This window comes from Syngnathus leptorhynchus, chromosome 7, assembly GCF_054491065.1.
Source record: "Syngnathus leptorhynchus isolate UIUO chromosome 7, UIUO_Slep, whole genome shotgun sequence".
Classification (NCBI taxonomy): Eukaryota; Metazoa; Chordata; class Actinopteri; order Syngnathiformes; family Syngnathidae; genus Syngnathus; species Syngnathus leptorhynchus.
In genome coordinates this window covers 14,024,497-14,038,044 of record NC_141201.1, presented here as the reverse complement: position 1 = coordinate 14,038,044, position 13,548 = coordinate 14,024,497, and the positions used below count along the sequence as shown (strand labels likewise).

General features: G+C 45.9%; 1 protein-coding gene across 1 annotated transcript in view; it reads right to left on the bottom strand.

Moving 5' to 3' along the window:
* fat3a (FAT atypical cadherin 3a) overlaps nucleotides 1-13,548 on the bottom strand; it is a 191,713-nt gene that overhangs the window by 88,567 nt on the left and 89,598 nt on the right. Inside the window, exon 4 of the mRNA XM_085916854.1 lies at nucleotides 10,854-11,177. Within this exon, the coding sequence (XP_085772980.1) occupies nucleotides 10,854-11,177 (324 nt within the window). The remainder of the gene's footprint in view (nucleotides 1-10,853; nucleotides 11,178-13,548) is intronic.

The window sequence follows — 13,548 nt, the reverse complement described above, 5'->3', positions numbered from 1 at the left end:
GATAATGATAATTACCGTAATTTTTGGACTATAAATCGATCCGGAGTACAAGTCGCACCAGCCATAAAATGCAAAATAAAGTGGAAAAAAAAACATAAATAAGTCGCTCCGGAGTATGAGTCGCACTTTTGGGGCATATTTATTTATCAAAATCCAACAGCAAGAACAAACATGAACGAGCAACAACAGGCTAAACGATAGGTATGCTAACGTGACATAAACACAAACGAAGAGCTGAGAACGGGCCTGACGTAACATTCAGAGTTATTCTAATAACTATTACATAAATAACACGTTTATAAAACCATCTGTGTCACTCCAATTCATTAAATCAATCGATCGTCCTTTATGTAAACAATGCCGCATACGCGCGCCGTCGGACTCGTCGTGATTTGGATTTCTAATTATTCCACAGACCCATATAACGATATATAAAGTACATTTTAAATAACTATCATATTACAACAATATTATCAAATCATGTGTCACTCCAAATCATTAAATCCATCGATCAAATTCCTCGTTCTTTATGTCAACAACGCCGCACGTGCGCTGCAGAGATCTAGTATATAACTATATTGTAGCGTTAACAAAGTACCAGGAAAGACATGGGTTTATATAACAACAATATTATCAAACCATCGATGTCACTCCAAATCATTAAATCCATCGATTAAATTCCTCGTTCTTTATGTCAACAACGCCGCACGTGCGTTGCAGAGATCTAGTATATAACGATATTGAAACATTAACAAAGTACCAGGAAAGACGTGGATTTGGTAAACGGCTCTTTATTTAACAAAACAAGAGTTCAACAAGCCAACAACTACTGACTTCTGACTACTGACATGGATGGATGGATATGGATGGATGGATGGATGGATGGATGGATGGATGGATGGATATGGATGGATGGATGGATGGATGGATGGATGGATGAGTAAACATATTATATTATGAATAGACAGAGCCACCAGCGAAAAAAGCTGAAATGCCAGATTGCGCATACCTCAAGAACAAACAAGAGCTAAGAGGGTGGCTAATCAGTGCCTATTTTCTTCCAAATAAATCGACTGTGTCAGAGGAGACACATTTTCTCCCAAATAAATCGACTGTGTTAGAGAAGACAATCGCTGGACAATCACCAGTCAGTCGCAGAGTACATGCTATATACAGACAGACAACCTTTCACTCCCAGATTTAGACCGTTTCTGAGTGGGCGTTGAACCAACGCTGTCTGCACCAATGTCAGGCAAAGAAATACTCATTTCAACTGCAAATGCTGCTGTGGAAATCCTCAAAATTTGTGAATAATACTTTCTTAGTACTGCCATTAACATTACATTATCCTAACTTATACTAATGCAGGCCTGGCCAACCCGCGGCTCCCGGGCCACATGCGGCTCTTTGCCTGGTTTCATGCGGCTCTTTTTATATCAACATTTATGTTTGTGTTTTTTATTTTTGTGCGTGTTCGTTTCGCTTGAGTTCAAAATGGTATTTTCGTCAAACGCGCATATATTGGGATATAACAATTTGAACACATCTTTCATGAGGTGAAATTCCACAAAGCAGGAGGGGCAATCCCATTCGAGTAAAAGAATTAGTGTCAATATCGCTCTCAAAATGGTAGGGAAAAAATGCACAGCTAAACGAAAATATGAAGATGAACACAGGACATTTTTAAAAGAGTGATATTTTTTTAATGATGATAATAATAATAATAATATATCGGTTTTTATAGCGCTTTTCTAAACACTCAAAATCGCTTTACATACACAATTACAACAGATTATCAATTTTGATGAATGTAATGGCAAGCCATTCTACCTGATATGTCAAACGTCATTAGCGCATTTCAAAGCTTCAAATCTTAAGCCCACTTCAGCGCACTCCATGCTAACATCGATAAGGACTTTCCAAAAGGCACTGAATTTCACAAGCGCAAGTTTGACACTTTGAAAAGTCAGGCAGAGAAACAGGTACAGTTTTTCCAAAAATTTACGAGGCACTCAGAGACACTTGCATCATCTCAACTGGCTTGGACCATTGCATGGGCTAAAAAGCCATACAATGAAGGGGAGTTCGCTATAAAATGGCTCAGTGACGTGGTTGAAATCTTGTCTCCTGAAAATGACAAACTAAAACAAATGGTATCAAACATCCGACTGTCCCATCACACTGTTGAAAACAGAATGTCGGACATTAACAGGAATGTCAGAAGTCGCACTAAGCAGCAAGCAACAAGTACTGTATTTTCCGGACCAAAAGGCGCACCGGATTATAAGGCGGACCTTCAATGAACGGCCCATTTTAAAACTTTGTCCATATGAATGGCGCACCGGGTTATAAGGCGCATAAAATAGAAGCTATACTGCAACAAACTGCGGTTGACTAGGGTTGCGATATGCATCCACTAGCCAATAACCAATAAGCCCTCAGTGAACTATTGTGTTTCTCCAACTATCCTATAAAATGATCAGAACTGACTAAAGTTCCATCTAACACCTTGGTACTGCTTACCTATGTTTCCCTTCCATATCGATCCGTAAATTTACTCGAAACATTAACAGAGCAGCCTATTTTGACATGAAATAGCCTCACGGGTACAACAGCTATCACTATAGCATTAGCCACCCGCAAACTCCCATGAGCCTCAGCAAAGTGTAAACAATCGCGTTTCTCAAACGAGGGCTTAAAAAATGATCGGAACTGACTAAAGTTCGATCTAACGCATTGGTACTGCTTACCTATGTTTCCCTTCCATATCAATCCGTAAATTTACTCGAAACATTAACAGAGCAGCCTATTTTGACACGAAATAGCATCGTGCGTATAACAGCTATCACTAAAGCATTAGCGACCCGCAAACTCCCATGAGCCTCAGCTCACAGACTCCCACGAGCCTCAGCAAAGTGTAAACAATCGCGTTTTACAAACAAGGGCTTAAAAAATGATCAGAACTGACTAAAGTTCGATCTAACACCTTGGTACTGCTTACCTATGTTTCCCTTCCGTATCGATCCGTAAATGTACTCGAAACATTAACAGAGCAGCCTATTTTGACATGAAATAGCCTCGTGCGTATAGCAGCTATCACTATAGCATTAGCCACCCGCAAACTCCCATGAGCCTCAGCTCGCAGACTACCATGAGCCTCAGCAAAGTGTAAACAATCGCGTTTCTCAAACAAGGGGTTAAAACATGATCGGAACTGACTAAAGTTCGATCTAACACCTTGATACTGCTTACCTATGTTTTCCTTCCATATCGATCCGTAAATTTACTCGAAACATTAACAGAGCAGCCTATTTTGATATGAAATAGCCTCACGGGTACAACAGCTATTCAGTGACGCCCCCTGACCACGGTTGCCGTAATGCTGGTAAGCGATGCGACCTTGTTATTTACTAGTTGTACTAAAACGTACTGAAAATTTTGGCAGAGCACTGTGTACAACCAGTATGGATCAACAAATTCATAAATTGATCCATATATAAGGCGCACCGTCAGCTTTTGAGAACATTTTAGGTTTTTAGGTGCGCCTTATAGTCCGGAAAATACTTCATTCTTCATCTTGTTCCGCTTATCCGGGGTCGGGTCGCGGGGGCAGCAGCTTTAGGAGGGACTCCCAGACCTCCCTCTACCCAGCCACTTCCTCCAGCTCATCCCGGGGGATCCCAAGGCGTTCCCAGGCCAGCCGAGAGACGTAGGCTCTCCAGCGCTTGCTGGGTCGTCCCCGGGGTCTCCTACCGGTGGGACATGCCCGGAACACCTCCCCGGGGAGGCGTCCAGGAGGCATCCTGATGAGATGCCCGAGCCACCTCATCTGGCTCCTCTCAACGTGGAGGAGCAGCGGCTCTACTCCGAGTCTCTCCCGGATGACCGAGCTTCTCACCCTATCTCTAAGGGAGAGCCCGGACATCCTGCGGAGGAAACTCATTTCAGCCGCTTGTATCCTGGACCTCGTTCTTTCGGTCACGACCCATAGCTCGTGACCATAGGTGAGGGTAGGAGCGTAGATCGACCGGTAAATCGAGAGCTTTGCCATTTGGCTCAGCTCTCTCTTCTCCACGACGGACCGGTACTGAGTCTGCATTACTGCCGACGCTGCACCGATCCGCCTGTCGATCTCACGCTCCATCCTGCCCTCACTCGTGAACAAGACCCCAAGATACTTGAACTCCTCCACTTGGGGCAGGATCTCATTCCCGATCCGGAGAGGGCATTCCACCCTTTTCCGACCGAGGACCATGGACTCGGATTTGGAGGTGCTGACCCCCATCCCGACCGCTTCACACTCGGCTGCGAACCGCTCCAGTGAGAGCTGGAGATCACGGGCTGAAGAAGCCAACAGCACCACGTCATCTGCAAAAAGCAGCGACGCGATGCTGAGGTCCCCAAACCGGACCCCCTCAACGCCTCGGCTGCGCCTAGAAATTCTGTCCATAAAAATTATGAACAGAATCGGTGACAAAGGGCAGCCTTGGCGGAGTCCAACCCTCACTGGGAACGAATCCGACTTACTGCCGGAAATGCGGACCAAACTCTGGCATCGGTGATACAGGGACCGAACCGCCCTTATCAATTGGCTCGGCACCCTGTACTCCCGAAGCACCCTCCAGAGAACCTCCCGAGGGACACGGTCAAACGCCTTCTCCAAGTCCACAAAGCACATGTGGACTGGTTGGGCGATTTCCCATGCACCCTCGAGGATCCTGCCGAGGGTGTAGAGCTGGTCCACTGTTCCACGGCCAGGACGAAAGCCACACTGCTCCTCCTGAACCTTACCAGGGAGGCTGAGGAGTGTGATTCCCCTGTAATTGGAACACACCTTCCGGTCCCCCTTCTTAAAGAGGGGAACCACCACCCCAGTCTGCCAATCCAGAGGCACCGTCTGCGATGTCCACGCAATTCTGTCATCCAGAGCCTTTAAGAACTCCGGGCGGATCTCATCCACCCCCGGGGCCTTGCCACCAAGGAGTTTTTTAACTACCTCAGTGACTTCGAACTCCGAGATTGGAGAGTCCGCCTCAGAGTCCTCAGGGCCTGCTTCCACAAAGGAAGGCGTGTTGGTGGAATTGAGGAGGTCTTTGAAGTATTCCCCCCACCGACTCACGACATCCCGAGTCGAGGTCAGCAGCACACCATCTCCACTGTAAACAGTGTTGACCGTGCACTGCTTCCCCCTCCTGAGACGCGGGATGGTGGACCAGAATTTCCTCGAAGCCGTCCGGAAGTCATTCTCCATGGCCTCGCCAAACTCCTCCCACGCCCGAGTTTTTGCCTCAGCAACCGCCGAAGCCGCGTTCCGCTTGGCCATCCGGTACCTGTCAGCTGCCTCCGGAGTCCCGCAGGCCAAAAAGGCCCTATAGGACTCCTTCTTCACCTTGACGTTATCCCTTACCCCCGGTGTCCACCAGCGGGTTCGGGGATTGCCGCCACGACAGACACCAACAACCTTACGGCCACAGCTCTGGCCGGCTGCCTCAACAATGGAGGCGCGGAACAAGGTCCACTCGGACTCAATGTCCCCCGCCTCCCCCGGGACGTGGGAAAAGCTCTGCCCGAGGTGGGAGTTGAAGCTCTTTCTGACAGGGGATTCTGCCAGACGTTCCCAGCAGACCCTCACAGAGCGTTTGGGTCTGCCAGGTCGGACCGGCATCTTCCCCCACCATCGGAGCCAACCCACCACCAGATGGTGATCAGTTGACAGCTCCGTCCCTCTCTTTACCCGAGTGTCCAAAACATGCGGCCGCAAATCTGATGACACGACTACAAGGTCGATCAACGAACTGCGGCCTAGGGTGTCCTGGTGCCAAGTGCACACATGGACACCCTTATGCTTGAACATGGTGTTCATTATAGAAAATCCGTGTCGAGCACAGAAGTCCAATAATAGAGCACCGCTCAGGTTCAGATCGGGGGGGGCCGTTCCTCCCAATCACGCCCTTCCAGGTCTCACTGTCATTGCCCACGTGAGCATTGAAGTCACCCAGTAGAACGATGGAGTCCCCAGAAGGAGCACTCTCCTGGGTCTCCGTGAGTCGTCACCTTATCGTGGTGGAGGGGTGTGCGTGCCCTTATGATCCTAGGAGCCATGTTGTCTGGGGCTTCATGCCCCTGGTAGGGTCCTAGGTGAGGGGCCAGACAAAGCACGGCTCAGAAGACCCCCTTATGATGAAAAAGATATATGAATGTCGTTTTCCCTCGCCCTGACGCGGGTCACCGGGGCCTCTCTCTGGAGCCAGGCCTGGAGGTGGGGCTCGAAGGCGAGCGCCTGGTGGCCGGGCCTTCGCTCATGGGGTCCGGTCGGGCATAGCCCGAAAAGAAGACGTGGGTCCCCCTTCCAATGGGCTCACCACCTATAGGAGGGGCCAAAGGGGTCGGGTGCATAGTGAGCTGGGCGGCGGCCAAAGGCGGGGACCTTGGCGGTCCGATCCCCGGCTGCAGAGGCTGGCTCTAGGGACATGGAATGTCACCTCTCTGGCTGGAAAGGAGCCCGAGCTGGTGTGTGAGGCAGAAAGGTTCCGACTAGACATAGTCGAACTTGCCTCCACACATAGTTTGGGCTCTGGTACAAGCCCTCTCGAGAGGGGCTGGACTCTCTTCCACTCTGGAGTTGCCCACGGTGAGAGGCGTCGAGCAGGTGTTGGCATACTTATTGCCCCCCGGCTGGGCGCCTGCACATTGGGGTTCACCCCGGTGAGCGAGAGGGTAGCCTCCCTCCGCCTTCGGGTGGGGGGACGGGTCCTGACTGTTGTTTGTGTCTATGCACCGAACGGCAGCTCAGAGTACCCACCCTTCTTAGAGTCCGGTATATGAAAAAACGCTATTGTAAATCATTATGTATGTTTTTATTTGTGGACTTTGTTGAACTGAGAATTTGTGCGCGAGACAGTGCACACAATGTTCATTGTTGAAAATAACTGTCCTGTGGTCTTAATACTGTAGGAGTCAATTTCTGTCATTATGTTGGTGTGTGACATATGCATTATGTTGTGTTGAAACATTGCACAAAATGTGAATTGAAAATATTGTAGCTCCTGCAAGTTATCAATAACTGAATATTGTGATTATTTGCAAGTCAATTTATTATGTGCGGCCCAAAGTTTTCTTCCAGCGCCCTTAAGATTTTGTGTTAGGCTGTACTGCTTAGCACGTTTGGCTCACAGTGCAGAGGCTGTGGGTTTGATTCCGGCTCCAGCTTTCCTGTGTTGAGTTTGCATGTTCTCCCTGTCCCTGCGTGGGTTTCCTCCTGGTACTCCGGTTTCCTCGAACATTCCAAAAACATGCACGGTAGGCCAATTAAGCACTCCAAATTGTCCGTACGCCGCCTACTGCCCAAAGACAGTTGGGATAGGTTCCAGCATGCGTGCGACCCTCATGAGGAAAACGGGTTCAGAAAATGGATGCATGGATTGTTTCTAACACCTCATACTCTACCACAGAGCTCAGTGGCCTAGTAGTAGAGTGTCCGCCCTGAGACTGGAAGGTTGTGGGTTCAAACCCCGGCCGGGTCATACCAAAGACTATAAAAATGGAACCCATTGCCTCCCTGCTTGGCACTCAGCATTAAGGGTTGGAATTGGGGGGTTAGATCACCAAAAATGATTCCCGAGCGCGGCGCTGCTGCTGCTCACTGCTCCCCTCTCCCCCAGGGGATGGATCAAAATCACATGGGGATGGGTTAAATGCAGAGGACAGAGCCCTTTGAGACTGCTTGTGATTTAGGGCTATATAAAAACTTGACTTGACTTGACTTGACTTGACAGAGTAAAATCCACCCAGTCTTAGATTTTTTTCTACTTATTCTGTTCAGGGTCACAGGGATCCGACACATCCGACTTTGGCGAAAAGAAGACTATGCCCTGGAGTGGTCGGCACATAAAGAGAAAGAGCTTTTCCATTTTACATTCGCCTTCTTGTGTGCTTGAACCCACAGTCCCTACATTGAATTCAGGCAAGTGAACTGAGACACCATCACTGTTCCTGGGTAAATTGAAAATATTCTCTTATAATCAACGATTCAATTTGTTCAAAGTAGGTGGCCAAGGCTCAGGTCAACAGGTTCACAGGGGTGCACTAATTGCTATGTATGTACATGAGCCATGTCCTTGTTACAACCTGCCACAGCTATAATGACAACATAAAACTCTGAGTGCCCAGAGGAGTACTGAAAAGAAATAGTTTGAGACATTTGCAAGTGGATGCAATAAACCATCAGAGTGTAAGACAGGCAGAACACAGATAGGATGCATACACAACAGTAAACGCTAAATCAGAGATAAAGAATGATCCTGATTCCAGGCTGATGCAATTAACTATAAATCCCTCATCAATGTTTCATGATGAGTGATCAAATATTCAAGACCTACCATCAAGAAGAGGGACAGTCAAATGGGTGTGGAAAGAAATGCACAGTCTATGTGGAAAATGCCAAGAAAATGAACACACTATTATCCCAAATTAATTATTTGGGGTGCAAATGCATTGGCTATACAAGTAATTCAGTATATTGCGTGTAAAGGGATCTGTAAAAACAAAATATATGTACAACTTGACCATTACACAAACAGAAACTGAATATATAGGAAACTAAAGGATTTGGGAACAAACTCTGTAGTTTCTTCCTTTTCCAGTTTGCAACAAAAACAGTTTCATCCGTATCTTCAACAAGATAGTAGAGTGTGCCCCTGGGTATTTCCTCCATTCAGTGAAAAGAACATTTTTTTTGTGAGGGCCAAGGTCCCTATTGTTGAACCTAAAGGCCTCGCTTTACAAACTAGCTCCAATTGCAGACATGGTTTGGTCAGGGGCAGTGTTTTGGAACAGAGTGGCAGTAGACGTACTGACACCCACTTTTTGGGCAGAGTCTGCTTGATTTAACACATTACATTGTCTTTTTTGGCTTCCACGTACTCACTCAATGTGCTCACATACTTTGGAATTGGAAGCATTGAAGCATATACCAAAAAATATCAAACTGAACTAGTATAAGAGAAAAGAGAAAAAGTGGTCTTGCTCAACACCTAACCAATTAATGAACTGGGTTTATTTTACTCATGCTTTTGTTTGTAATGTGAGGCAAATGACCTTTTTACGCACACTCCATACCCTAACCTGTGATTTGACTCCCTCTATCATTTATTTATGTGTTGACAGGACAGAACTGGTTTTTCTCTGCATCTTATTTTTATTCACACTTCTGCCTAATCTCCACAGTGCGTGCACACACAAACACACACCACACACATCACACGCATCACACGCATCACACACATCATACACAACTCACACACACACACACACACGCACGCACGCACGCACGCACGCACGCACGCACGCACGCACGCACACACACACACACACACATACACGAACGCATTCATTTGAATAAGCCATTATCTATTTTAATATTTTCCCTCCAGCCGGCTTGGTGACTCACTGGGTAGAATGTCCGCCTCACAGTTAGGAGGGTGCGGGTTCGATTCCACCTCTGGCCCTCCCTGTGTGGAGTTTGCATGTTCTCCCCGTGTCCACGTGGGTTTGGAGACTGCCTCGAACCCCTGATCTTGCGGTGTGCCCCCCCCCCCCATCCACACACACACCAGTTGTGCCATGGCCTTTTAAAAATGTTTTAAGGATGATAATAGTATTAATATTGCAACAATGTATTCAATAAAGAGATTTCTACACTGATTTAGAGGATTTGGGGCACATACGCTGCTGTCATATGAATGAAATGACATCATCCACCATCCATGAACGTATCAGCAAAGCACATAATCTGTCAGCCTTACTTGTATCAAATCCACCAAAATCATGTTATACTGCTTGTGCCAAAACTTAGACCTGTTTTCACTTGGTCTAAAGTAGAGTATATAAAGTATAGTCTACCTTCTGTCACAAAATTGTCATGTTTGCCAGAGACATTTAAACAAAAATACATTCGGTCTGCTGGATTGCCTGGCAAGGTGCATTATGTTCTGCCAAATTCCCAAACACTGTAAACTAGACTTGCCCCAACATGAAAATAAGTGTGTCGGTTTATGCGCATGTGTGCCTGAGTGAGTTTGTTACTGTTTCAATCCGATTATGTACTGTGTAGTAACCAAAATGATATTTTTATTTTGATCTTTTGTTCCAGTATTAGTCCTCATACTTTATTCCCAACAGCTCTTATTTTTGAGTTCTGTAAGCAAAGCAATTGTAAGAATCAAATAATCTGTTACAGTAATTTATTCCATGTTTCTAATTTTAATTCTGGTTATTTAAATCATGGAAATGTTCACATCACTGCCTGTGTTGATGAAGGATAGGTACAGCTAATATGAATGAATAAATAAATGGAGGCAAAAGAAAATAAGTGGAAGCAAGCTACAATCAGATTCATCTTATTTGAGTTACAGAAAGACATCTAAGTCGTTTCTGCTTCTGCTTCAACAATCAACTGCTTCCCTGATCGCTTCATTTGTAAACTCGTCTTTCTTTTTTTTTCAGATTAGCCATTTTCATTTTTCCCACAAGACTTATATATTTGGTTTTTGTACAACACCTCGAAAGAATGTCTTTTGTGAAATAATTCTCTACAGCGAAATGATGTAATTACAGCCTCAAGTGATCAAAGTGTACATGTGCCAATCTTTAGAAATGTATCACATTCATTCTTAATATTAAGATACACATTCTGTGCATGTGGGTGGAAACTGTTTAAATGGGTGTCAGTCATTAGTGGCATCGGAGAATGATAAGAGGTGTCTGTCAAATCAAGTCACGGCTAATGGAAAATTCAGCACATTTCTTTTCATCATTTAGCAAGTAATTATGGCTAAGCAAAAATAATTACTGACCAGTCCGAGGGTTGATGGTGAAGAAATTCTGCGGGTTTCCGCTGATGATGCGGTAGTTGAGCCGATCAGTCGATGTGTGTGGTGTGGCGTCGGGATCCTGGGCTTGGATTTGGATCACAGAAACATCTCGAGGAGTGTTCTCTGGTATTGATGGTCGGTACAGCGGTTCAGAGGTCAGCGGGGCATTGTCGTTTACATCATCCACTTGGATGAATACTTCAATTGTGGCAAACTGAGGGACCACACCACGGTCACTGGCATACACTGTTAGCCAATAGGAGTCCTTGGTCTCGCGATCTAGCATGTCTGTTGTGTAGATCACTCCTGTTAGAGGAAGAAAAAATGTGAAAGTCAGACCATAATATTTTATGATAGAGCAAGACTGCAACATTTGACTTGAGAAGGTATATTTTTGTTATTCATCCTAATTCATACAAAGCACCCCCAATATAATCAATATTGTTTGTTCAATATTATTTGTATTCCAGTTGGAAAGCAACACCCATAGAAGCTTTTACGGCTTTGCTTGAGAGTGACACAATATAATACTATAAATACATGAAATGAATGGTGTTTGTTTTTTTATCTGTATTTTTATGCTTTCAATTCCTCAGGTGTTATGAAAGCACAGTTTGAATACATTTATGGCCCACACTAGGATCTGAAATACAGTTCCAACTATGAAAACTCCATCTGTGTTGTGCACATAAAACATTCAGTAGGAATAAATGCAGCAAACAAACTGCTATAAATCAAGTATACCACTGTGGTAGAGTATTTTATGTCAAAACACGTTTGTTGTATGTGCTTTCTACATCATTGTCCCAGAAAGTCAAAATTAAGCACATTCCGCATAATGCCATACCAATCGAGTCACTGTCACACACTTTATAATTTATAGTTATAGGAGAATGGTGTACATCATGTTAGATTTAAAGATGCTAAACCCAGAAGAAACAGTTGCATCAGCACCACCTCTCTGGTGACTCTGGCAATTTTTCTCAAGCAGGCCTCAGTCTGTCAGAGTCACTCGTCCTCAAGACACAATTTATGACTGAGCCCCTTGAGGATGTGCACCCATCCTTATACACTGTACTTTATTCACTTCTCACCCATAACTACAATGGTTTTGTGGAACCAAGTCATCAAAATTGTCTTGAGTAATCCTTTAATAATAATAATAATAAACATTTTAGAGCATCAAGTGCAGGAGGTGGTTAACTCAGGTAGGCCTGTCTCAATAGATGGGTTTTGAGGTGGGATTAGAATGAGGTGACTGAGTCAATGTTTCTGATGTCAGGGGGGAGGGAGTTCCAGAGACGTGGGGCGGAGCGACTGAAGGCCCTAGCCCCCATGGTGGACAGGCGAGCTGGGGGGACGGTGAGGTTGATGGAGGAGGCAGATCTGAGAGACCAGGTGAGGATATTGGTATGGATGAGGTCAAACAGATATGGGGGCTGGGCAGGTTACTGCCTTGAATGTGTTGAGAAGGATTTTATAGACTATACGGTATTTGATGGGAACCCAGTGTAGTTGGTGAAAAACGGGGGTGATGTGACAGATGGAAGGGGTTTTGGTGATGATACAGGCAGCAGCCGTTCTGAACCAGTTGGAGTTTATGGAAGAGTTTGTGGGGGAGACCAAACAGAAGGGAGTTGCAATAGTCCAAACAGGAAGTGACAAGTGAATGGACAAGGATTGCGGCGCTGTTGGGTGTGAGTGAGGGGCGGAGGCGGTTGATGTTTCGGAGGTGGAAGTAGGCTTACCGGATGGTGTTGTTGATGTGTGACTGGAAAGATAAAGTGCTGTCGAGAACGGCACCCAGACTCTTGACCTGGGGGGAAGGGGAGACAGGGGAGTTGTCGATGGTGAGGGTGAAACTGGGTTGCTTGGAAAGTGTGGATTTGGAACCAATGAGAACTGTCTCGGTTTTGTCACTGTTCATTTTGAGGAAATTGGAGGTGAAGAAGGTTTTGATGTCCTGTAGACACGCACAGAGGGAGGAGGGTGGGAAGGTGGAAGAGGGTTTGGAGGAAACATAGAGCTGGGTGCCGTCCGCATAGCAGTGAAAATTGATGTTATATTTACGGAATATGAGACCAAGTGGGAGGAGGTAAATGATCAACAGGATAGGGCCAAGGACAGAGCCCTGAGGAACACCGGAGGATAGGGGGGAGGGATTGGATGTGAATGATTTTAATTGAATGAACTGAGTACGTCCAGAGAGATATGAGTGGAACCAGTCTAAAGGTGTGTCAGATATGCCAATGGAGGCTAGTCGGTCGAGGAGGTTGGAGTGGGAAATGGTGTCAAAAGCTGCGCTCAAGTCCAGGAGAATGAGGATGGATATTAAACCAGAGTCAGCTGCCATTGGGAGGTCATTTGTGACCTATATGAGGGCTGTCTCTGTGCTGTGACGGGGGCAAAAACCGGCCTGAAACTGAAACAGCTTATTGTCTGAAAGGTGGGCCTGAATCTGTGATGCTACAGCTTTTTCCAGTATTTTAGAGAGAAATGGCAGGTTGGAGATGGGGCGGAGGTTATTGAAGATGTTGGGGTCTGAACCAGGTTTCTTCAGTAAAGCTGTAACAGCAGCAGTCTTGAGCGATGATGGGACAGAACCAGTGGTGAGAGAGGAGTGAATGATGGATGTTATCAGGGGTAATAGAGAGGGGTTGGGGTAAATATTGAGATT